The sequence below is a fragment of the Mus pahari genome, chromosome 23 (assembly GCF_900095145.1).
Source record: "Mus pahari chromosome 23, PAHARI_EIJ_v1.1, whole genome shotgun sequence".
Taxonomy (NCBI): domain Eukaryota; kingdom Metazoa; phylum Chordata; class Mammalia; order Rodentia; family Muridae; genus Mus; species Mus pahari.
The window spans coordinates 3,962,719-3,988,385 of NC_034612.1; the positions used below are offsets into that span (position 1 = coordinate 3,962,719).

General features: G+C 52.9%; 1 protein-coding gene and 1 pseudogene across 3 annotated transcripts; both read left to right on the forward strand.

The window, feature by feature from the left end:
* Positions 1-1,411: 1,411 nt before the first annotated feature.
* On the forward strand, positions 1,412-25,441 carry Usp30 (ubiquitin specific peptidase 30). 3 transcript variants are annotated; one of them, XM_021186808.2, is made up of 13 exons: positions 1,412-1,586; positions 3,859-3,968; positions 5,132-5,314; positions 7,147-7,250; positions 12,609-12,707; positions 13,470-13,515; positions 14,539-14,633; positions 20,056-20,115; positions 20,751-20,837; positions 21,867-21,947; positions 22,058-22,274; positions 22,922-23,042; positions 23,451-25,441. In XM_021186808.2, exons 1-13 carry the CDS (start codon positions 1,504-1,506, stop codon positions 23,713-23,715), a joined length of 1,551 nt encoding a protein of 516 aa, XP_021042467.1. In that variant the 5' UTR covers positions 1,412-1,503; the 3' UTR covers positions 23,716-25,441. The 3 variants fall into 3 exon arrangements, with proteins under 3 accessions (XP_021042467.1, XP_029389663.1, XP_029389662.1); XM_029533803.1 differs by having other exon boundaries at positions 22,088-22,274; XM_029533802.1 differs by having other exon boundaries at positions 13,473-13,515.
* Positions 7,353-11,475, forward strand: LOC110313107 (annotated as a pseudogene).
* Positions 25,442-25,667: the final 226 nt, after the last annotated feature.

Here is a 25,667-nt window from a genome sequence, read left to right on the forward strand (position 1 = left end):
AATCTAGAAGTGTCTAAAAAGTAAAACGAATTAGCATATAAATCTATAATCTCATTACTTGATATATATCTGGAAGGACTGAAAACAAGACCAGAAAGAGAGGGGTTATGTGCCTGAGTTTATTGCCAAGAAGGAAACAACCTGAATGTCCACCAAGATGTGGACAGGGGAGAGAAACTAGTACTTACAATGGAATATTACTTTCCTGTAAAAAAGACTTTATGCCAAGTGAGCTAAGCCAATCACCAAAGAGCTCTGAGCAACTCCTGTCCCAAGAGTGCTGCAGACAGCCAACCTCAACCCCGCAGGATAGGAAATAGAACGGAAGTTATGGAAGACAGGAAGGGGGACTTATTCAACACACACAGTGCGGCTTTGAGAAGAGAAACGATATAAAGATCTGTTGCACAGCAACGTGCCCACACAAGAGAGGAATCTAAAAATTCTAACACTCTTTTTATTATATGTATGACAGAGGGAGATTTGTAGCTGATAAATATCTAGTTTGTTTCCATGTTTTGCTGTTTTAAAGAGTGATTTCACAAACATTTGTGTGGGACTGTGCAGAGTAAACCTAATAGAAACAGATTTCTATGACACTGCATTTTAATTTACTGCATTTGTGTGTCTGTGCACTTGTGTGTGCATGTGTATATATATCTGTGCATGTGTGCATGCAAGTGTATGTGCATGTGTTTGCATGTCTTTGTGTGTATCTGTATATATATGGCATGTGTGTGTATGTGTGCGCGTGTCTGTGTGTGCCGTGTGCATGTGAATGCATGCATGTGTATACGTGTATGTGTGTATATATTGTGCATATGTGTGCGTATGTGTATATATATGTGTGCGAAGTGTGCATGTGTGTACATGTGTGCGTGTGTGTGTGCGCAGGTGTATGAGTGTGCATATACGTGTGTATGTGCGGGCATATGCATGTGTATGTGTGCCTGTATGTTTGTTCGTGTACGTGTGCGTTGTGCACCACAGCACACACAGGAAGGTCCTTGATAACTTTGGTTCTCTTCTACTGTATGGTCCTGGGGACTGAACTCAGGGTGTGAGATGTGGGGGCAGTTGTTTTAACCTACAGAGCCATCTTGCTAGCCCCACGTTCTAAAAAAAAAAAAAAAAAAAAAATCCCAGTTTAATAACAATCTTTCCACGCGAACTCAGGAACCAAGCTCCGTCCTGGAGGCGGGGCAAACGCGAAGGCTCCTAGCTTCCGAAGTGGTCCCCGGGCCCCCCCCGAAGGTCCCTTAGCAACGAATCAGGCTGCGGTTGCTAAGGGCAAAGGAACCTGGGGGAGGTCGTCCGTGCACTATTTCAGTCCGGTGTGACTAACTTCCGGTCCGTCGTCCTGGCTTCTTCCCCCCAGCTCCGCCGCCGAAGCGGGGACGCCACCGCGGGTTCCTCCACTTGACGAGCCTCGCGCCCTGGGCTCCTCATTCCGCCGCGGCGGGCGGGCGGTCGGGCGGACGGCGGGCGGCGGCAGCGGGCGCGATGCTGAGTTCCCGGGCGCAGGCGGCGAGGACGGCGGCCGACAAGGCCCTGCAGCGCTTCCTGCGCACCGGGGCGGCCGTCAGGTGAGCGGGTTGGGGGTGCGGGGTGGCGGTGGCGGCCGCTGGGCCTCCAGGCCTGCGCGGACCCGGCCGAGGCGGTGGCCGCGGCCCGGCGTCGCCTCCTCTCATCCCTGCAGTGGCCGCGGCCGGCGAGGAGACCCCGCAGCCCCTCGCGGTGACCCCAGACCCTGGATCCGGGCCAAGAGTCTCCCCCAGGTCTGCACGCCGCTGCTCCCCTGCCGCAGTTTGTCACACGCCCGTCTCCCACCTCTGCCCTGCTGGGGGATTCTCACTTCTGCATCCCCAACCGCGCTGGGTCCCAGGCTACCGAAGGGTCCCAGCCGCTGAGCTGCCCAGGCTGCGACCATTCCAGGCTCTTCGTTCCTTCTAGGACACCCCCACCCCCGCCTGCACCCCAGCCCGGTTGATCTTCCCAAGGCCTGGGGCCACACCCCCGTTGCTCACCCTGACTGCTGGGACCTGTTGCTTGGGTTGGCTACCTTGGATACCGGGGCAGGTCTAACAGCATCTTATCTGGCTCGGAGGTCCCCCACCCCGTGTTTATCCCGTCCAGCGCCCCTGTTTTACCAGGTGAGAAAGAAGGGTTGACTGGGCCTTGCGGCCTAACAGCTGACCTGAGAGCAGGGCTGGCCAGCTTAGTGTCACCCCCAGGCTCACGTACCGTCTTCAGGGTACCATTCTGCAGAAGAACTAGTCGATCAACACCTTGCCTCGGTTTCCCTCGTTGAGTATGTGCCGGGCAGGTGTGCTGTAACTGGCCCCCTCCTTCTCCCACCGACTGCTTGTTAAGCCAAAGTCTGTGCATATTCTATGGACTCAACCTGGAAGAAAAAAAATGATTTGAAGTTGGTGATTAGCTGTGATATCGGAGAATGCTGGCTGGTGTCTGACGATTGCTGTTGTCACGAGGGACCCTTTTCAGGGAGTGTTTTTTGGGCTGAGACTCATATTCATGCAGTTGGGGTTGGGGGACAGATCTTAGTGGTAGAGCATTTGTCTATCCTGCATAAGGCCCTAGGGTCAGTCCCTGGTACCAGGGGAGGGGGTCAACTTCATATAGTCCAAGCATTAGGTAAGAATGTATTACACACATGTCCACATGCAACATATATGTGTGTACATGTTACACACACTGTCTTAGTCAGGGTTTCTATTCCTGCACAAACATCATGACCAAGAAGCAGTTGGGCAGGAAAGGGTTTATTTGGCTTACACTTCCACACTACTGTTCATCACCAAAGGAAGTCAGGACTGGAACTCAAGCAGGGCAGGAAGTAGGAGCTGATGCAGAGGCCATGGAGGGAATTCTTTACTGGCTTGCTTCCCCTGGCTTGCTCAGCCTGCTCTCTTATAGAACCCAAGACTACCAGCTCAGAGATGGCACCACCCATAAGGGGACCTACCCCCTTGATCACTAATTGAGAAAATGCCTTACAGCTGGATCTCATGGAGGCATTTCCCCACCTAAAGTTCCTTTCTCTGTGGTAACTCCAGCTATGTCAAGTTGACACAAAACCAGCCAGTACACACACGTTGCACGTATGTGTGGGTTGCCTTACTTGGAGATACAGAACTTTGTATAAAATTGTGTTTTGAATGACTGCTGTAGTTTTCTTACTTATGGGAAAAAGAATAGTTCCCGCGTTCAAGTCGAGCCTGGAATGAAGAAATCTTTACTTGTATGAACATATAGATGACCCCTTGTGGTACTGTTTAATAGTCTCAAAGAGAAATTCATTTCTAAAGCCAGGCCTGGTGCCACTGCTCTGTGGCGAATTGCTCAGGAGCCAGGAGGACTCTTCAGTTCAGAGCCAACCTGGCCAGCAAAAAAACCTAAGTAAATAAATAGGGAGAGCCTGGAGAAATGGTTCAGGTGTTGGTTTGCCTGTTGCATAAGCAACAAATGTGAAGACCAGAGTTGAGGTCACCAGAATCCATGCGAGCACCATCTGGCCTGGCCTATTTCTTGCTCCGGGAGGGAAGGAGCATGAGAGAGTGATTAGCTGTGCCAGTGAGCTCTGGGTTCCCCGCCTGAATGAACAAGGTAGAGAGTGGTGACACGGACTCCCAGTGTCCCCCCCCCCCCATTTTCGAGCTAAGTGCTCAAGTACCCCAAATTCCAAGGCAAGGTCTTATTGGTGTGTATTACCTTAGATTTCAAGCTTGCTGGTTGGTGGGGTTATTTTGATGAAACGGGTCACCTCCCTGCCTCTGTCTGTACCCACATGCTGTTGGGAGACAGAGTGACTGACGGTCCATGTCTTTTCCTTTTCAGATACAAAGTCATGAAGAACTGGGGAGTGATCGGTGGGATTGCCGCTGCCCTGGCAGCAGGGATCTATGTTATTTGGGGTCCCATTACAGAGAGGAAGAAGCGGAGAAAAGGTAGGGACGGGGCCCTGCATCGAGGCCTTGGGTTTGTCCTATTGAGTGGTTGGCCCTCTCAGCTCTAAAGCGAGGGCCGTGGTCCATGAAGTGGAACTCCCCACACTGGTGAGAAGGCTCTGTTGTTTGGTTTTTCGAGACAGGGTTTCTCTGTGTAGCCTTGGCTGTCCTGGAACTCACTCTGTAGACCAGGCTGGCCTCGAACTCAGAAATCCACCTGCTTCTGCCTCCTAAGTGCTGGGATTAAAGGCGTGCGCCACCACTGCCCAGCTTACATTTGAGTTTAAGACATGCTTTGTGCTGGCCCGGTGACTTATGCCTGTAACTCCAGCACTTGGGATGCTGGAATAAGAGGATGCTATGAATTTGAATCCACCCTGTGCTTTATGTAGCAAGTACCAGGCCAGAGGATGACATAGGCAAGACCCCATCCCAAGGAGGGGGGTGAAAAAAGGCAGGCCTTGTCATTGTGTTTCAAGTGGCTCAATTGTTATTAGTGTGTGATTGTGTTTCAGCCCTGCAGCTGACTGATTACATCACAGCAGTGGTTTCTCTGAGGGACAGGAGGGAAGGAGGAAAGGGGAGAGGGGAACCGAGGAGATGGTCCTGGAGAAGTTCACTGCATGTTTTCACGAGCACTCTCATGTTAAAGAGTTTCTAAACAAGGCCTGGTGGCACACAGGTATGCCAGTCCTCCAAGATGGAGGTCAGCCTGGGCTCTGTGTACTGAGCTCATGAGTTTTGGCAGAAGAGGAAATGAGGGCGCCCTGTTATCCAGTCAGTGCTGCTGTCTCTGCAGGCCAACTGACCAGTGTCTTTCTCCATGGCTGTGGGGAGAACAAAAGCTTTGTCCCAGAGGGCGGTACAGTTGCCAGCTATTGTAGGGCACTGCTAACTAAAGGAGAGAGAGTTCAGGAGAGTGTGAGGGCGAGGGGGAAGGCATGGCAACCGCTTTTGTCCGTTTCGTATCTGCAGGGCACCTGGAAGGGTTTCAGAGAGAACACAGGACAGAGGCCCACACTGCGGCTCAGTCTGCAGCATAGGCTCACTCAAGGTGGAATCCCGACTGAGGCTCCCATGCAGAGATGCCGGGCCCCAGAAGGGAGAGGAAAGAAGGTCTCCCCGGGTGATGCATTGTCCTCTTCCTCCCCGGCTCTCCCTAGGGCTCGTGCCTGGCCTTGTCAACTCGGGGAACACCTGCTTCATGAACTCGCTGCTGCAGGGCCTGTCTGCCTGCCCCGCGTTTGTCAAGTGGCTGGAAGGGTTTACCGCCCAGTACTCCAGGGACCAGCAGGGACCACACACTCACCAGTGCCTGTCCTTAACACTGCTGCACCTTCTGAAAGGTACTGGGGACCTGAGGGGCGACCATCTTCAGTGTCTAGCTGACAGAAGAAGAGAGGCTTAGGAGCCACTTTGTAGGAAAAGATGTTGTGGAGAGGGGTGCGCGCTGAGAACCTAAGAGACAACCATCAGATTGGAAAAACGCGGCACACATAGGGAGGTCTGGACAGCTTTGGGTCTCCTCTGCCGTCTGGTCCTGGGGATTGAACTTGGGCTGCGAGGTTTCGGGGCTGCCCTTACTTGCAGGGCCTTCTCGCCAGCCCCTCTTTTTTAAAAAATTAAAAATGGAACCATCTATTTAAAAAAAAAAACTTTCAGTTTAATGCGGGGAGGGGAGGAGAGGGGACTGGCTTGACCTCTCCTGAGTGTGCTTTAGCAGCATTCAGTGAGCCCGTGCAATGTGGCCAGGACCGCCAGGCCTGCTAATCTCACGGCCACAGTTAGTGTCCAGGAAAAGATGTGGACTTATTTTTTTTTAATTTTTTTTTTTAAGAGTTATTTATTTAGTTTATCTGTGTGAGTACACTGTAGCACACACATCAAAAGAGGGCATCGGATCCCATAACAGATAGCTCTGGAAGAGCAGTCGGTGCTCTTAACCACTGAGCCATCTCCCTAGTGCCGGGATTTATTTTTTATTTATGTGTATGTGAGTGTCTGTGTGACCCTTCCTTTATCTCCCACTTGGGCAACACAGCACTGTGCTCCTGCACTGTGCTCAGAATGGCATTCGGAGTGTGTGGCCAGTGGGTTTCCCTATTGTTTGTTTGTTTTTGTTTTGTTGTTGTTGTTTTGAGACAAGTCTCACTATGTAGCCCTGGCTATCCTGGAGTTCACTCTGTAGACCAGGTTGGCCTCAAACTCACAGGGATCCCCCTGCCTCTGCCTCCTGAAGCTGGGATTTGAACCGTGCATCACCACACCCTGCATAGATGAGCTTTACTGTTCATGTGTCTGTGTGCATCTCTGGGTGTCCGTGGCCCCGAGAGGACACCGGGTCCTTAGCTGGAGTCAGAGGTGGCGAGCCCCCCTGATGTTGGTGCTGGGTTCTGAACTCCAGGCCTTGTGACAAACACTGCAGATCCCTCCTGCCTCAAGCTGCCTGTCTCGCTAGTGATGTTTTCTCAGCATCCAGGCTGTGTGTGTTTAGCCTGTGGCTGCTTCTGTGCTTCATCCACAGAGCACACTGTCCTCAGGGAAAGGAGCTGACCCTGACCGCTGCTGTCCACAGAACTGTGAATCCTTAGCGGACTCGCCTGTATCTTCCTGTTGTTTCCGTTTTTCATTGTTGTTGTCATCGTTGTTGTTGTTGTTACTTGGGAAGGGATCTTGTGCTGTTGCCAGGACTGGCCCACACTCAGGAAAGCTTTCCACCCCAGCATCCTCAGTAGCGGGGACGGTGCGTGGCCTGTGCACTGTGCCACACAGACCTCTCCGTTGGTTGGGCTTTATTTACTTGTGACTAAAAAGCAAAGCATTCAGCTGCCCCTTCAGCACCTGGCGGTCAGGAGCGCACAAGCAGGAGCAAAGGCCGAGAAGCCCTGTGAGCCCCAGGGGAGGCACTGCATGCGGCCCTTGGTCGCCCTGGTAGTGAGTGCCTTCCAACCGTGAGAACTATGAGTTGAGACCATACTCAGCCAACTTACAACGTCCCTCTTTGTCAGATGGTAATTTGTAACATTCTGAAATCTTAGATTCATGCAACGAACATGACTTGCTGACTCTGCACTGTGTGTGAGAGAGCTGCAGTGTCACCGGGCACGCTGTCACCTCCGCACGCATGTGCGGCACTTTCTTACACTCTGACTCAGTTGTCTTCCTCTCTTGTACCCAGCTCTGTCCTGCCAAGAAGTCACCGAGGACGAGGTCTTGGACGCCAGCTGTCTGCTGGACGTCTTGAGAATGTACCGATGGCAGATCTCGTCCTTTGAGGAGCAGGTGAGCGCTCCGACAGCAGGCGAGCTGGGTGACAGATGCCTTCAACCTAGGGACGAGGGGTGTGTGCACACACACACGCGTGCATGGGGGTGTGCCCACGCCATGGGGATCAAGCCCAGGGCCCTGAACATGCTAGGCAAGTCGTCTTGTTATATCTTGTGGTGTGAGCAGAGCGCCAGTGTCTCACTGCTGTCCCAATTAGAGAGGACACAGCCCTCCATGTCACTCTGGGTAGACGCTGGCACTGGGGCATTAAACAGTGGCCAAAAGGGAAAAGCTTCTGACTTTCACTGCCCTCAGGTCGTGAGAGAACCAGGTTACTGGGAGACGCTCTTTCAGCCCTCTCCTGTGCTTTAGAGGAGGCTTAAACTGTCCCCAGACCTCCAGCAGGTGTCCCTCACAGCCACGGGCTTCATTCAGGATCCTCTACCCTCCCTTTTGCAACTCCACTGTGGTCTTTGGAGTCTGGTGTGCCACCCTCCGAGGCCCAGGCCAGCAGACTGGGGCCCTGGGGTGAGCTGCTCCAGTTCCCACGCATCTTCCCCAGCGGCTCGTCCTGTGTCTGCTGCCCGCATCCCGACGCTGGACTGAGGCAGGGAGGCAGCCCCTCCGCGGCTCTGTACAGGAGGCTGGAATGGGAGGGATCATTCCTTGTTCTTGCTGATCTGTAGCCCTGGGCATGCTTCCAGCACAAAGTGTGTGACGAGTGTCTCTCTCTGTGACGAGTGTCTCTCTGAAGGTTTATCTCGCTGGCTGCACTTGCGAGCTAGAATGTGTTTCTATCTCCATTTGGAAATGACCCTCAGCTACTGCTCTGACTCAGCCATCTTTCCTGTGTCTCAGCTGAGAGACTGGCTCCAAGGACACTGTGACTTTTTCTAAGTCCCACCTTGTGTCGAGGATGACTTAAGCCAAATGACCCTCGGGTCAGTGCCCAGCAGTGTGTGGGCAGCAGCAGTGCAGCTGCCAGGTAGAGTGGAGGAGAGGAGGGGGCGACTGTGTGGTTCTCTTGCTCCTCAGCAGGCAGAGTGCCTGCCCTTGGCTTTGCCTACCACCTCACCATCTAGTCGGTCCTGAGCAGCTCACGCTGATGGGCAGTCCCCTCTGTGTATAAACCAGGAGCTGTAGGAGATACACTGGCTACATGGTGTCATGGTGCACCCCCATGACAGTCTGTAAGGCTCAAAGAAGCAGAGTGACTTCCCTGTCACCTGCTGTGTTGGCGGCACTGAAGCGTACACGCAGCTGTTGCGGTAATTTCTTACCCCAATAATCCGGCATAAAAACACACAACCAGTTACTATATTTATAAGCCATACACCTAGATTGGGCAAATCTATCACTATACTAATCTATTCCCCAGCTGTGAGATCCCTTGTTATCTGTGGCTTCTCCAGGCCACTTAGATCCGCTCCATCTTCCTTTCCCCTCCTCTTCCTCCATCCTCTCTCCCTTCTCTCTCTCTGAGACCTCCAGTCCCACCTTACCCTTCCACTGTGCAGTCATCAGCTCAGCCTTTATGTGACCAGTCAGAATGGGGAGAGAGGATTCAGTGAGATCACCTGAGTGCATGATCTAGTCCCCATAGTGGGGGTGGGGTTGGGCAGGAACCTGGAGGCAGGGAGCTGATGCAGAGGCCATGGAGGGGTGCTGCTTACTGGCTTGCTCTCCATGACTTGCTCAACCTGCTTTCTTAACCCAGGACCGCCAGCCCAGGGATGGCCCCACCCAAAATGGCTGGGCCCACCCACATCAGTCTCTAAATAAGAAAATGCCTTACAGTTGGATCTTCTGGAGACATTTTCTTTCTTTTTTTCTTTTTCTTTTTCTTCTTTGTTTTGTTTTGTTTTGTTTTGAGACAGGGTTTCTCTGTGTAGCCCTGGCTGTCCTGGAACTCACTCTGTAGACCAGGCTGGCCTTGAACTCAGAAATCTGCCTGCCTCTGCAGATTTCATCCTGAGTGCTGGGATGAAAGGCGTGGCCACCACTGTCCAGCTGGAGATGCTTTCTCAATTGAGGTTGAGTCCAGTTGACATAAAAGGAGCCAGCACTTCAGGGACGCATTGTCGGCATGATTGGCAGCTAAGGAAAGGGGAAGGGGCTGCTGCAGAGTCCCAGCCCAGAATGGCATAGCTCAAGTCTGACCTAGGCAGGGGCTGAAGAGGTTTGGAGTTTGGGGTGTGTTTAGGATCTGGAGCCTGGGGGAGGAGGGCAAGCCTGGGATTCTTGGGAACATGTGGGGCCCTCAGTCTGCTCTAGAAAGCCTTGTGCACAGGTGGGGTGGGGCTCCTTCACTCTGGCAGAGCTGACCATCAGAGGTTGGCTGTGGACCTTGCAGAAGCTCAGAAGCTGGGTTAGCTCCGCGTCCAGTGCTTGCCTGGTGTGCACATGGCCCGGCTTTCCTCACCAGCACTAGATAGACACAAATAAGTGAAAACTGGCAGATCTGATTCCTGTGGCCTGAAGCCGAGCTCAAGCATTGGACCCACTCTTCCCAGTTTATAAGTCACTCTGGCGCCCATGTGAGATGGGATCCAAGGCCGCAAGGTCCAGCCTGAGCAAGGGAGCGAAGGAGCCGCAGAGCGGCCGAGCATGCTGCATCTTCTTAGAGGAGGTCTTTGAAGTCCATACTGCACGGACACTTGTGGATGTTCCAGGAACTGCAGGCAGAGTCTCAAGCAGGCATTTGTAGGTTCACATTCTTAGAATCCCTCACAGTGGTCTGAATATGCCTGGCCCATGGGAAGTGGCACTGTTAGGTGTAGCCTTATATGAGGAAGTGTGTCACTGTGGAGGTGGCTCTGAGGTCACTGTGGGGGTCTCCTAGTGCTCCAGCTCCACCCAGTGCAGAAGTGAGAGTCTCCTGTTGCTGCCTTTGGATCAAGATGTAGAGCTCCCCCAGCACCATATCTGCCTGCATGCTGCCATGCTTCCCACTGTTATGGTAATGGACTGAACTGTAAGCCAGCTCCAATTGAATGTTTTCTTTTATAAGAGTTGCCTTGATCACAGTGTCTCTTCACAGCAATGAAACCCTAAGACAGAAATTGGTACCAGGAGTGGGGTATCCAAGGCAACTTTAGCTTACAGCCTGTTCCAATGTCTGGCGTAATTACCAGCACCAGGTAGTTGCGTGCCGTGCCCACTCGATCACCCACTGAAAAGGATTCCTGCCGAACAGATGCAGTGCTGATGGTGACATTGCCAGCTCTGAAGAAAGTCCCACTGCAGGATGTAATGAAGCAGCCCAGCAGCACAGATGTGGCCGGGGAGTCCTGGAGGGATGCACTGGAGAGGATGCAGCTCAGAGAACTTCTTCACCGTGCTGAGCGGCAGCGCAGAAGCTGTGAAGGGTAAAGGGTCTGGAAAAGCGAGACGCCGTACCCAGGCTCGTGTGTTCTTGTACTTCACTTACCACGGAGCCACTGGCATCCTGGTGTTTCCTAGTGATGATCTTCATGTCAACGACCTGATGAAGACTATTTGCTACATGCGTGAACACAGACTGTACCAGAAGATGGTGTTGTACATTGTACATATGGGTCTGGTTCCGTGATAAACTACCTGCCCAGTGACGTCAGTGTTTCTGTAGATGCCGCCGCCAACCCTGCTGCTACGAGGAGGACAGGAATATACACCTGGGTGATTGGTACAGCATCAGCTGGATGGAAGAGTCCAACATGGAGGATCTGACCAGAGAGGTGCTCGCTCCATAAGCAGTACCACCTGGTCAAGTCCCACCCCAGCCCCAGCCCCGTCATGCAATGTGGGAACAAATCTGTCTCTACCGTGAAGGTGAACAGTTTCAAGGTGTGAGGCAGAGACCCGGTTTCCCGTCTCTGCCTCTAGACATGGCTTGACCTCACCCCCAGCCCAGAGTGCTCCTGGCACCCAGGAAAGGACGTGCCTAGCGCCAGCAACTTGAAGCAATCCCAGAATCCCAGGGACGATCCAGAGGCCTCTGGGTGCCCAGCACATCACTGAGCTGTGTGCACAAGATTCTCTCCTTGCTAGCAGGATTTGGGGATCCTGCTGAGAGACTGTGTCAGGAAGAGCTCTATGCTCACAGGACGCTGCAATTAGGACACACCTCTGAAGTTCCCGTGGGTCAACCATATTCAAAACACCACAGGAGCCAATAGGCAGAGCACCGTAAACCTCACCAGTGGGCAAAGAGATGAGGGCAGACGCTGCCCATGGCGGCAAGCCGGGGCTTCAGCTGTGCAACCGTTAAGCTGCATCTTCAACCCAAAGAAGAAGAACAACAACAATTGTTTGTTAAGAATTATTTTTGTCGAGCTGGGCGTGGTGGCGCATGCTTTTAATCCCAGCACTCGGGAGGCAGAGGCAGGCGNTCCAGGACAGCCAGGGCTACACAGAGAAACCCTGTCTCAAAAAACCATTAAAAAAAAAAAAAAAAAAAAAAAAAAAAAAAAAAAAAAAAAAAAAAAGAATTACTTCTGTTTTATGTGTTTGGTGTTCTGCCTGATGCCCACCGCAGTGGTGGCCCTGGTGACCACTAGAGGGCCTCGGATCCTGTGAAGCTGTGGTTATAGCAGCTGTGAGCCACCGTGTGGGTGCTGGGAACCAAACCCAGATCTTCCCAAAGAGCAGCCAGTGCTCTCATCCACCGAGCCGTCTCTCCAGCCTACAGACAAAATTTTTAGAGCCGGGTGTGGTGGCGCACGCCTTTAATCCCAGCACTCGGGAGGCAGAGGCAGGAGGATTTCTGAGTTCGAGGCCAGGCTGGTCTACAGAGTGAGTTCCAGGACAGCCAGGGCTACACAGAGAAACCCTGTCTTGAAAAAAAAAAGAAAAAAAAATTAGAAAATTTTTAGCCAGGCCAATCCAGCCACACCTTAACAGGAAGGGGTTCTTCATCATGCCGCGTTGTGTGTGGGTGAGCCTTGAGGACCGTTGCCCGAGGATGCTTGTTCTGTGTGTAGTGCCTCAGAAGCACAGTGGCAGTGACTCTGCTTCCCTTCACGGGAGCTGCCAAGGTACCAAGAGCAGCAGGTAGGATGCAGGGGTCAGGAGCAGTGCGGGCGGTTACTGGCTGGAGGCTCAGTCAGGGATTGATGGCGGTTCTGGTCACACAAGGATCTGAGTATTCTCAGTGCTGCTGCCGCACACCTGAGCAGGTGGAGGCGTTTGGTTTTGTGCTGCATGCGGCTTGCCTGTGCTTTTAAAGCAAGCCCCTTCTGGAGTTGGGGGCCACTCTCCTTCAGTTATTGGGACTCAGAGAAAGCAGAAAGCAGCCTGCCCCGTAAGGGTTGGGTCTGTCAGCTGTGCCGGCCTGGGTTCTGACCCTGGCTTGGCCTCGTGAACCTGCCTTCAGAAAGCTTTGTCCCTTGATAGGATGCTCACGAGCTGTTTCATGTCATCACCTCATCGCTGGAGGACGAGAGGGACCGCCAGCCTCGAGTCACCCACTTGTTTGATGTGCATTCCCTGGAGGTAACATCTCAGTGTTAGTCTGTACATGCTCAGTAAGCACAGGGCACGCAGTCTGTGTCAGTGTTCACACTCAGTAAGGACAGGGCACACAGTCTGTCAGTGTTCACACTCAGTAAGCACAGGGCACACAGTCTGTGTCAGTGTTCACACTCAGTAAGGACAGGGCACACAGTCTGTCAGAGTTCACACTCAGTAAGCACAGGGCACACAGTCTGTTAGTGTTCACACTCAGTAAGCACAGGGCACACAGTGTGCACTCAGTAAGCACAGGGCACAGTCTTTGTAAGGCCGAGTTTAGGGAGTAAGACAATAAGACCCAGGAGCTGGGAGGCAGAGGCTGCAGAGCCTGAGCTGCACGCTCCTGCTGTTGTGGTTGCTGGAGGCCACAGGCTCTAGGAGGATTGGTCGCTGCAGCCTGGGTTGTGTTTGAAGAGGAGTGGTTTGGTTTTCCTTGTTAATAGAGGGGAATAGGGTGCTGGGCTCTGAGTGAGTGTTCATCTCTCTGTAACAATGTAACATTTAGGGCAGTGATAGGAGTTGACTGGAAATAAGGAGAAAATATCCCAGAAAGGAGAAACATGGTTTTGTATAAAGGAACTCATGCAAACACCAACCAGAAGGTGGGTTAGCGCCCCCTCAGAATGCTGGGCTGTGGGGAATGTTGGTTGTGACATGCTGCTGGCCCAGGGACTTGTAAGATTAGGGCGGTGAGGGTGGTTAAAGGGCTGCCTTCAGATTCTCAGTCTCTTCTTTTCCCTACAGCAGCAGTCAGAAATGGCTCCCAGACAAGTCACCTGCCACACGAGAGGTAGGCCTTTCCATCGATAAAATGTGTGTTTAAAGAAATGAATGAAAGCAAAATGTGTGCCTTTTAGATAGGTCGGCACTGCGCCTGTGTTCTGCCAGCTGTGCCAGCTGTGGCTGTGCTGCACCACCATGCTTTTGCTTCAGAATGCCATAGCTTTCTTGAGAAATCTGCATTTTCTGCACACTTGAGGGACGCAGCCTCTGGGCAGCAGCCATGGCCCTGCTGGTAGTCGGTCCCAGGCAGCAAGCACAGCCTCTCATCTGGGCCTCAGTGGAACCGGGGGCACTCATCCATTTCCACAGTTACGTTTACAGACCAAGTGTGGGCAGGCTAACACCTGTAACCCCAGCTGAGTGGCTGAGGCAGGAGGATTCACTGTGTCTTTAAGGCTAGCCAGTGGCTGAGGCAGGAGGATTCGCTGTGTCCTTAAGGCTAGCCAGTGGCTGAGGCAGGAGGATTCGCTGTGTCCTTAAGGCTAGCCAGTGGCTGAGGCAGGGGGATTCGCTGTGTCTTTAAGGCTAGCCTAGACTACATAGTTCTAGGTCAGCCTGGACTACAGCATAAGATGATATTTTTGTGTCTCAGAGAGACTGGAGAGATGAAGTGACTTTCCTGGTCACATGAGTAGTGAGCAGGGTCAGGACATCACTCAGGGCGGCCTAATTCCACGAACGCTTTGTCCACCAGCCCATCCTAAGCAAGGAGAAAGCCCCGTTCTTTAGAACTTGTTTATCCAGGTCATTCCCAGAGCTTCCCTCGCTCTCTGCAATGCCTGTGCCTCCTCCTGCCCTCTCTAACAGTGGGCACGTGTCTGTGGACCTTAGGTCTGCTCCCATGCACGGCCAAACGCAGAGGCCGTAAGGCTTGTCTGTAAGGATGGAGACTGTCAGTGCCCGAGGGAGGCTCTCGCTGCGCATCACAGGAACGGTTCCCTAGAGGAGGAGCACCTGCTCTGTGCACAGGAGGGTGGCGTTAGGGTGAGCCTGGGGTGACTCGGTGTGTCACAGGTGCTTTGCATTCTAGGGTCCCCTCACCCCACGACCAATCACTGGAAGTCTCAGCACCCTTTCCACGGGAGACTCACCAGTAACATGGTGTGCAAACACTGTGAACACCAGGTAAGCAAGCGACTGCCCGTCCTGATGCTCCCAGCTCCAAGAAGGACTGCTTCAGTCAGGATGCAGGACAGGGCCCGTGGTGTGGGCTGGCCATGGGTGTGCGTGCGTGTGCATGCATCTGTGTGCGCGCGCACGTGTGTGTGTGTGTGTGTGTGTGTGTGTGCATGTGCGTCTTGCGTGTGTCTGTGTGTGCGTGTGTGTGCATGTGCGTGTGTCTGTGTGTGTGTGTCTGTGTGTGGGTGTGCGCGCGTGTCAGTGTGTGTATGTGTGTGTGTGCGCATGCGCGCATGTGTAGGGGTGGGAGGCACCCCTTCAGTGCGGGTGTCACCTGATGCTCAGGCAGCATCTGCCCCAGAAACAGCAGAGCTGCTATCAGTTGACAGATTGCAGGTCCTAGGTCTGTGTGTCTGTCTGCTCTTGGCATACAAGGCAGATTCGAGGAGTGGGGGGGGCTTTGCTTTGCATTTGAAGGTTCTAATCTTTTTTATGGAAAAATCTCAAAAGTGCAAAGAGAGTTTTACAACTGTTAGTCAGTCTTAGGACATTTGACACCGCACACATGTGAGTGTTCTCTCCTGAACTCGACACAACCACTCTTCTAGTTTCTGACCTGCTGGTTACATGGTCTGGATGGCCTTCTCTTTTGGAGTGCATGGATAGCGCCTCCTGCTGTTTAGAACTCAATGCTGCTGTGCCACATGGCCTTGACAAGTGTCCTTGTCTGCCATCAGTCTGTTTATAGTGTTTCCACTCTGGGGTCTTTGTGTGGTTGTGTTCTTTTTTGTTTTTGTTTTTGCTTTTCGAGACAGGGTTTCTCTGTGTAGCCCTGGCTGTCCTGGAACTCACTCTGTAGACCAGGCTGGCCTCGAACTCAGAAATCCGCCCGCCTCTGCCTCCCAAGTGCTTGTGTTCTTAAATGAACAAATACATCTAGGATCTGGCAGCCGCCACGTGTGGGGACCCTGATTCAAACTCCCTTCTGCAGAGCAGCTGCAGGTGCCCAGGGCCTGGTGCACTGTGCTGTCTGACTCCTGACGCTAGCCTTCCCTGCAGATGGATACTTTACCTCTCAGTGAGGGTTCACCCGCTCCCCTGGGAATAACCAACAAGCAGCGTTTACACAGATATGCAGAGTGCCAAGTGATGGTATGAGACGTGCTCTAGTGACTGCCACAGTCAAGCCAGTGTCCTCTGGATTCATGGCCTTAGCATGCATGTGTGTGTGTTCGTGAGTGTGTGTGTGTGTGTGTGTGTGTGTGTGTGTGGGTGTGTTTGGTGACAATTCATCAGGATCCCCCTTCAGTGAGTTTCACGTGTGCTTAGTTAACAGCAGTCACCATGCTGGGCACTAGATCCCTGAAGGTATGTCCCCATCCTACCTTCCACCTGGACAGTTAGTCTGCGTCTCTGTGAGTTTGTCATGGAGCGAGGTCCTGTGGGAGCTAGTATTTAGGGGATGCCCCCAGGTCCATCTGTGTAGTCAGGAAGCACAGTGTTGCCTGCCTTCTCTTGGGAGAACAGTCTCCCTCATGGACAGGGGTGTGAGTCTACAGGGTTTCCTTACCCTCCCCTCCGGGGGGCGGAGCTTGCTTCTGTGTCCTGGGTGCTGGGCCAGTGCTGCTGTGGGCGGGGAGCCACGGGTGTCAGATACTCTTCCTTCATACCAGAAAGAGATTGGATCGATCATATGCTAATTCTGTTGGTTGGTTGGTTGACACGAAACAGGTGGTCACTGTTGTAGCCCAGGCTGTCCTGAGACTCAATCCTTCAGTGTCCCACGGACAGGGACTGCAGGTTACCAGACACGTCTGATTGTCTGTAATGTTTTTGAAGAATCTGCACTTTGATTTCCGCAGTGACTGCCCAGTTCCTGCCACAGTGTAGCAGAGTTGCTTTTCTCCAGCCTTTGCCAACATGCCTTGTCCTTGTGTGCCCGTGCCTGTGTGTGTGGAGGCCAGACGGAAGCCTGAGGGCTACTTGTTTCTGGAGACATGGTCTCTCACTGATCTGAAATTTACTAAGTCAGCTAGGCTGGCCCAGCAGTGAGTGCTGGCTCCTGCCTGTCCCCACCTTCCACCTTCTAGCGTTACAGGCATTCCTGGCTTTGTTTTTTGAGTTTTTTGTTTGTTTGTTTTTTCTTTTTTCTTTTATGCGAGCACACTGTAGCTGTCTTCAGATACACCAGAAGAGGGGATCGGATCCCATTACAGATGGTTGTGAGCCACCATGTGGTTGCTGGGAATTGAACTCAGGGCCTCTGGAAGAGCAGGCAGTGCTCTTAACCGCTGAGCCATCTCTCCAGGCCCCCTCCCCCCTCTCTCTTTTTGTTAAAAAAATGTAGGTTCTGGGGATCAAACTCAGGTCCCTTATGCTTACAAGGGAAGCACTTGACCCCTGAGCCGTCCTGGCAGGCACTTGTCCTTTATTGTGCCTTCGGCCATGGCCGGGCTTCCTGGGAAAGTGGTGTTTTGTGTCCTTTGCTTATCTGCTTGTCTGCTTTCAGTTCCTCCCTCCCCCTCTCTTCTCTCCTCCCTCTTTCCCTCTCTTCCTCCCTCCCTCCCTCCCCCTTTTCTTTCCTTTCTCTCTCCCCTCCCTTCTTTCTTTTCCTTTTTGGTTGTCTTTGGAGCAGGGTATCATGTAGCCCAGGCTAGCTCAGAACTGCTGCGCCTGCCTCTGGGGCCCTTCCAGGTGAGAGTGTCCCAGCTGTCACCACCCCTGGCCGCTCGTGCTTTTAAATGTTCCTCACCGTAGTGTTTGGGGGATGGGTGCTGCTGAAGTATGGGTTCCTCATCTGCTTTGGCTCTCACCCCGTCAGGCGCATGGTTGGCAGAGGCTTTCTCGTGCTCGGTAGGCACCGTGTACTGTCTTCACGGTCCTGTGTTGATTGACATCACTTGGGACTCACACGTTCATCCTTTTGAGAAGTAGATTCGTATATTGTAACCCTTGATATGTCCTGGCTACACATCTCTGATTTTCCCCTGAGTTTATTTACATCTTGAAGCTGTTGCGAGTGGAATTAGGAATGTTGTATTTTCTCCACTTCATGGAGTTGAGGTTGGTTGTTGATCTGTGTTATATCTTGAGATCTTACAAATTTTATTTTTTATTTTATTTTGTTTTTCACTGTGTGGGGACTGAACCCAGGGTTTGCCCTTGCAAGTACAAGGCCAACACTGTCCCCGAGCCACACTCGGTTCTGGACCCCTTGTGGAGTCTTTGCAGTAGCTGATCTGTCTAGATGGGAGTTGTCTCTATCTCCCCCACAGCTCTCTGCCCTTTACGTCTTCTCTCCACCTGTCTCTGGCAAGGCCACCAGCACGAGGCTGAGTAAGGCGGTGACGGCCACTGTGTCTTCTTTTTGTATTCTGGGAGACACGTGACAGGTGTTCCCAAGGTGATACAGCTTAGAGTTCTCACCCCTGTGTTGCACAGAGCGTTCCTTTCAAGTCCCTGATGGGATGTGCTGTACATGGGTGTGCATATGCGTGTGCAGCCTGAGGCCCAAGTTGGCCGTCCTTCTTGCTGCCTGGGCTTTGAGACAGGGTCTTTCTCAGAACCTGGAACTTGTTCTTTGGCTTAACTTGGCCATTAGCAAACCACAGGGATCATCTCTCCAGCTCCTCTGCTGGGATCCCAGGCGTGCCTGCCACACCCGGGGGAAAGCACTGTCACCGAGCCTGATAGCCTGAGTGTGACTCTGGGACTTACATGATGGAAGAAGACGACTTGCACTCTTCTTACCAGTGCATGTGCGTACTTTGTTCTTAGGTGCACGCATGTGTGTGTGCGTGCGCACGCGTGGACACACACACACACACACACACACACGGTAGAAAGCCTTCCTTCCTTTTCTCCTGTTAACTTCTCTGCTGAGACTCTCTGTTGCCTTCTCACGATTCCTCTGCCCTGGATCACACTTGTAGCATGGGTGTGAGGTCTATGGGTGCCAGTTTCATGCCAGGCTGGCTCTCACTGGCTAGTTAGTTCCCCTCTCCCCCTGTGGCACTAGGTGTTTTTATTGCATATTCAATATAGTAGACTCTAGATTCCTGGTCCCTGAGAAAATGAGCTTTCAGGTGGGGCACACACCTCTCCCAGCTGTAAGGAGATGGGCTTGGGAGTCACGAGGCTGCACCAGGGCTAACCCGACCCACAGACCCACACGCACCAAAAGAGGAGGCGAGAGGGGATGGGTTTTGTTCTGACAGGCAGTTAATTGGCCCAAATCCCAAACTCTTTTTTTTCCTTAGACAGCAAATGCCCTGTTCTGTTCTGACTTCCGCTGTTGTGTGTGCCAGGGCCCTCAGGGTCCTCCTGCACCTGTGTGGCTCTGTGGGCAGCTGTGGCATAGGCGGGTGTGCATGATTCAGGGGTTATCCTCTGACAGCCCTGTCTGCCTGCCAGCCCTGGCTCTGTCTTCTGCCGTCTCTGTCCTCAACTGCGGCTGTTGTTTCTCTAGCACCGTGCAGCACAGGTGGGCAGACCTCACGCGGGAGCCTGTTTCTGCCCATGTCTAGCCATCCAAGGCGCTCTGCTTTTAGAGCTTTTCCAGGGGTTGCAGGTCTGAGTTACCCTGTCACCTTACACAGGGATGCCTCCTAACACAGCAGGGCCATCCATGCAGACGCACACGTGCCACTGCGCTACTGTTGTCAATGCAGTTTCTCTCCATGGACGTCCACAAGTGACTGATGACTCCCTAGGCTTCAACTACTCCTGGTTTGGTGCTATCAGTGGAATTGATGGGCGTCCTGGTGGTTGGTACCAGTCCCTTAGATATTAAAAAAAAATTCCCAAGCTTCTGGGCCAGGTGCATATTCTAGGGTGACCTCATGCTACTGCTTAATGATGCCGTGCACATGTCCCCTCACTGTGTCCCCTCACGTCTGACTGCTGTGCACTGTGTCCCCTCACTGTGTCCCCTCACGTCTTACTGCTGTCCACTGTGTCCCCTCACTGTGTCCCCGTCTGACTGCTGTGCACTGTGTCCCCTCACTGTGTCCCTGTCTGACTGCTGTGCACTGTGTCCCTGTGTCACCATCTGTGACTGCTTTGTACTATGTCCCTTCACTGTGTCCCCTCACTGTGTCCCTGTCTGACTGCTGTGCACTGTGTCCCCTCACTGTGTCACTGTCTGACTGCTGTGCACCTTGTCCCTTCACTGTGTCCCCTCACTGTGTCCCTTCACTGTGTCACCATCTGTGACTGCTATGCACTGTGTCCCTTCACTGTGTCCCCTCACTGTATCACTGTCTGACTGATGGGCACTGTGTCTCTGTGTCACCATCTGTGACTGTTGTGCACTGTGTCCCCTCATTGTGTCACTATCTGTGACTGCTGTGCACTGTGTCCCTTACCATTTGACTTCAAACACTAACCTGCTCCGTCTGTCCTTTGATTTCTGCGATATGTCTTTCAGAGTCCTGTCCGGTTTGACACCTTTGACAGCCTTTCCCTCAGTATCCCAGCTGCCACTTGGGTATGTACTGCTCCCGTGGCTGCTCCCGTGGCTGTTCCCGTGGCTGATCTGAATCTATCCCAGTCGCCTTCAGTCCAAAGGGCTTTGGGTGATTTGGTGTGGCCTAGGTGCTAATTGTCATTCAGATGTGCTGCTGGCTAAGCCATTTCCACTCTAATCTAAGGGAAAGAGAAGGTGACAGTTTATCTCATGGAAGTCTCTTGGCATTTGGACACATGTGTGTTGGGTACACATCTCAAACTCTTAAGATTGTAGCTCCGTGTACAAATGCAGGTCCCCTCAGCTCTGCTCCCCTCCTGAGCCTGTGTGGGTGCCCTGTTCCCACTGCCCCTCCCATCCTGAGCCTGTGTGGGTGCCCTGTTCCCACTGCCCCTCCCATCCTGAGCCTGNCCTGAGCCTATGTGGGTGCCCTGTTCCCACTGCCCCTCCCATCCTGAGCCTGTGTGGGTGCCCTGTTCCCACTGCCCCTCCCATCCTGAGCCTGTCCACAGTAGCAGAGCAGGGGCTGAGTGTTTCTGGGTGTGTCTGAAGCCCAGTGCCTGTCCACTGCAGACCCAGCCCTGGGAGGCTGCCTGCGGGCTGCATGTGCCCAGCGCAGCCCTCTGAGCTGTTGTAACTGCCTGCTCCTGCTCTAGGGGCACCCACTGACACTGGATCACTGCCTTCACCACTTCATTTCATCCGAGTCCGTGAGAGACGTTGTGTGTGACAACTGTACCAAGGTATGCATTCTGCAGTGTCACCTCCCACCTGACACCTCTGCAGCCAGGTGATGGCTCCCGAAACTTTAGATGGAGCTTCCTGCTCAGCCTGCAGGCGGCTCCATTGAAGACTCCTCTAAATGACCTTGTGAGGTGCAGACAGTGGCTCACGAGTGGTGGATGTCCAGGGACCTTCCTGAGCCCCGCACATCCTTGTGAACTTCCAGGGCCTCAGGAGCCTCCCTGCACAGCTCTGGGCTGGCAGCTGGGTCTGCAGGAAGTGGAACCCGGGAAGTTACTGAGCAGTAGCAGGGTCTGATACACTGCTCACAGGCGCCCCCTACTGCATGTACAGATCTGACCGCCGCTCCACCTCCAGGACCTTCAGGCAGGGACATAGGGGCTGAAATCCAAGGATATCTGGGGATACTGAGACTCTCTGGAGCAGGGGGGACAAGATGTCTAGAATTGTCCCCAGAAGCTATACACACAAGACTTCAGAGTGAAGCATACAGGGCTGGGAGGAAGAGGCGGGCCTGGGGCATTTATTTACTTTATAAATAAGGTAGAGTGCTTTGCCTGCATGCATCTGTGTGCACCGTGGGAGTGCCTGGTGCCACGGAATCAGAAGGGGAATTAGATCTCCTGGAGCTGGAGCTGGAGCTATCACTGGTTGTCATCATGTGGGTGTTTGGAAGCAAACCTGGGTCCTCTGCAGAAGCTGCAAGACAGACTTCTCCAGCCCTCGCTCCGTGGAATATTTTAGCATTTAAAAAGTTCCCATTTCTAATCCCAGCACTCGGGAGGCAGTGGCAGGTGGATTTCTGAGTTCGAGACCAGCCTAGTCTACAGAGTGAGTTCCAGGACAGCCAGGGCTATACAGAGAAACCCTGTCTCAAAAAAACCAAAAAAAAAAAAAAAAAAAAGTTCCCATTTCAGTGCTGTGTTTCCTGTGTCTTCTCTGTCCTTTGAGGGTGGAGCTCACAGAGCTCACAGCCCTGCTAGCTGTCACTCCTGGGCTCCTGCAGACACGCTGTTGCTTTTTTGCAGATTGAAGCGAAGGGGACACTGAACGGGGAGAAGGTGGAGCACCAGAGGACCACCTTTGTTAAACAGTTAAAACTAGGAAAGGTGGGTTGTCCTGCGCTTGTGCTCCCCCCCACCCCGGGGTAGGGAAGGGGCTCTGTCTGCCCCTGCCCTGTCTGAGCACTTCCTTCCCCCTCTGCCCGCCCGCCCCTCAGCTGCCACAGTGCCTCTGCATCCACCTGCAGCGGCTCAGCTGGTCCAGCCACGGCACGCCCTTGAAGCGGCATGAGCACGTGCAGTTTAACGAGTTCCTGATGATGGACTTCTACAAGTACCGCCTCCTGGGACACAGACCCAGCCAGCAAGGCCCCAAAGCCACCGAGAACCCAGGGTCTGCCCTGGAAGTACAGGACTCACAGGCCCCAAAGCCAGGTGTGTGTGTGTGTGTGTGTGTGTGTGTGTGTGTGTGTGTTGTGTGTCTGCACAGAGAAGAGCTGGCATCCCTACTCTGGCTCTCTTGACATGTATGCGTCCAATAGCAGGATGGGGTGGAAGGGCAGGGCTTCCTTGTTATTCTTAGTGGCGCTAGGGTCAGCACTAAACACCTCACTTCTAGGAAAGTGTTCTCCTGCGCTGCATCCAGCCAGCATTTCCTAGAGAGCCAAACTGCATAGAGATGGGACAGGGAGTGTTAAGTACCACAGGCCATCTGGTTGGCTTATAGGTCAAAGCAACCTCAGTTGGAGCCTTGGAGCCCACGTGGAGGTGGAAGGAGGGGACAGACTGCACAGAGTTGTCCCCTGACCTCCACACAGTGTGCATGCAGTAATGATAGTACATTTCAAAAGTATGAAGACATAAATAAAAGCTATCAAAGACAGAAAGGCACAGGGAGATGCTGTGGGGAGACGCTGCGGGGAGATGGTGCGGGGCTACCATCTTGCTTTGGCCTTACGCAGCATTTCAGAGCCAGGTTGGACTGCATTATATAATCCTGTCCACAGCTAAACAGAAACCCAGACCAACTGTTCACACAGGTCAGTGGCCATCTCTATAACTCAGGCCCTTTTCTCCCACAGGTCTGAGTCAGCCAGGGGTCCCCAAGACACAGATTTTTCTGAATGGCGCCTGCTCCCCGTCTCTGTTGCCAGCCCTACCTTCCCCGGTGGCCTTTCCTCTGCCGGTGGTTCCTGACTACAGGTGAGGAGGGGCTGCCAAGGAGCCCAGCCACGCACTGGGGCTCTGCGTTCTCAGGGCCCTGAACACACAGTGTGGGGAGTCCTACCTCTTTCATTTTGACATTGTTTGTTACCTAATTATTTCCAAGACATGTGTGTGTGCACGTGTATAAAGCGTGCAGAGAACTGTCTCCTGGGGCTCCAGCTAGGCGATCAGCGCAGACCTTAGCACTTACACTTAGCACTTGGATGCATGTTGCACTAGCCACACGCCCTTGAAACATAGAGCTGTAGTTAACAGTTAGTTAGGTGTGCCTGTACACGCTCACACTCACCTCCTGTAGTGTAACACACAGGGCTCTTTAAGCTTTGGCTTTGCCTACAAACCCTGGGTCTGTCATAAACAATTGGTGTTTTTCCCACCCATCAGCTCCTCCACATACCTCTTCCGCTTGATGGCAGTTGTCGTCCACCATGGAGACATGCACTCTGGACACTTTGTCACCTACAGACGGTCACCACCTTCTGCCAAGAACCCTCTCTCAACCAGCAACCAATGGCTGTGGATTTCCGATGACACTGTCCGCAAGGCCAGCCTGCAGGAGGTCCTGTCCTCTAGCGCCTACCTGCTGTTCTATGAGCGAGTTATGTCCAGGGTGCAGCAGCAGGGGCGAGAGTATAGGTCTGAGGAGTGACAGGCCAGCCCAGAGCCAGGGCCCACGGTGAGGTCCACACTGTCCAGGATAAAAGCAAAGGCATGCCACGTGTACACGTGCAAGCCAGCCCTCTAGAGCCCTCAGCCTTCTGTGTATTCTGAGAGCAGGCTCCACAAGGGAGCCAGTCCCACACAGAGCTGCCAGGGTGACTGGAAGATGTCCTTGTGTGTCTAGAGAGGTTTTCCTGACACAGGCAATGAAAGCAGCAGATTCCAGAAGCCACCTTTCCTCTGCTGTAATATGCTAGGTGTTCAGAGGGCCGCCTTTGGCTAACCCCTGACATTTCACCATAGATCTTTATTTTTAATAAGGAGGCCCGTAAATATTATTGACAAGAATTAGTGAAATTGTTAAAGGCAACAATTGAGAAGAAAAAGTGCCTTTGTTACCCACTGTTGTGAGACCGAGCCTGACCTGAGAGCCACAGCTGAGACGCCGGGAAAGCTCTGCCCTTCCAGGCTCCTCAGAGGCCAAAAGAAGAGCTCATAATGCCTAAAACAGCGTGGTGGCCCAACCAGCATCCTAGCACATGGAGACTGAGGCAGGAGGATCACTGCAAGTTCTAGGCCAGCTTGGGCTCCATCATTAAAACCTTATCTCCTCCCAAAGCCTCAAGAACATCTCCCCACCTTTGGGAATGCCTTTTGTAATCTTGAGTTCCCTGTGTTGTCAAGGTCACTTGCGAAGCCCAGGACTTGAGCTGTGTATCTGCACCTCTGATCCGCTATGGAAGATAGCTCTCTTTCTGTTGTTAGTTGCCCATGACAGGGTTTACAGGCCAGAGCCTGGGCAGGTTGACCTGACAGCTGGGCTAGGAAGAGCGGGCCCTAACCCAGGGCCACCGTCTCTCTGGACCTTGCTTTCTCAGTCAGCCCATGGTGAGGATGGAAACAGCGTCATGTCTGAGCAGAGGTGGAGCAGATGCATCTTGTAGTTTGGCTTTAGGGCCCTGCTCTAAGTGTGACTCTCGTGGCCTCATTAAGCAAAAGGTACACTGGGCCTCTCCCCTTTCCAGACAAACCTCGTGAACAGCCAGGGACGAGAATTGTGATGGCATGGAAGTACCTAGGTGTTAGCTAAGTGTGTAATTTTAAGAAATGATACCAAATTCAAACTGACTCTTCTGGTCTAAGATTTGGAACCAGACCTATCCAAAGGTCACTGAGGTAAAGCCAAGGATGTGCTTTCTCTGCTGGGGGTAAGCTGTCAGACATTCCAGATGTGCCTAGGCTTCAGCTGAGATCAGGCCTCACTGTGCACCCTAAGGACTCAGGACTCTGAGACTGTGCTGTGCTGGACTCCACGACATAGCAGCCCCACAGACCTAGCTTCCGGGCTGAGATGAACACAAAAACTGGCAGTCACTTGTGACCTCAGAGCACCGAGCAGGGCTGTGGGTCCCAGGCACCAGTCCTGCCGCTCCTGAGGTGGCCGAGAGGACAGTTGTGCGGTGAAGCTGCTCAGTGACCCCGCGTGAGCCAAGGCTGTAGATGTGTCACCCTGACCGAGTGCTAATGTCCTTCCTCATTTTGTAAATTATTACATTAGGTAATGACCAATGATGGCTCCTAGTTTAAGTTATTCACAGTAGGCATCTTCTTCCTGGAGATTAAGTTAAGCTAGTAGGTAGGCTGCCGAGTATGGATTTGCTAAAGCCTTTGTATCTGCTGTGTACTATTGCAATAAAGATGGTTTTGTTAAGAAACATCCGAGTGCGCTGGTTTAGTCCTTTATGTACAGCAGGCTACCCGTCAACCTATGACAATGGCCTGCCTCTGCCTCCTGGGTGCTGCCACGCCAGGCCTGATGGTGGTCTTCATTGTGGGTACTGCCTAGGTTTTTATAACCTTCAGTGTTCTCTGTGGTAAGCAAACACCAACTCCTTCCAGCAGAACAAAGCACTATTAACAATGGCTCTTAGGGGCTGGGCA

What these genes read in the sequence shown, in the direction of transcription:
- Usp30 (XM_021186808.2), top strand. Translation starts at nt 1,504, where the DNA reads ATGCTGAGTTCCCGGGCGCAGGCGGCGAGGACGGCGGCCGACAAGGCC. An exon ending in TTGATGTGCATTCCCTGGAG is followed by an intron (nt 12,708 to 13,469) that starts GTAACATCTCAG and finishes TTTTCCCTACAG; the next exon opens with CAGCAGTCAGAAATGGCTCC. An exon ending in AGTCACCTGCCACACGAGAG is followed by an intron (nt 13,516 to 14,538) that starts GTAGGCCTTTCC and finishes TTTGCATTCTAG; the next exon opens with GGTCCCCTCACCCCACGACC.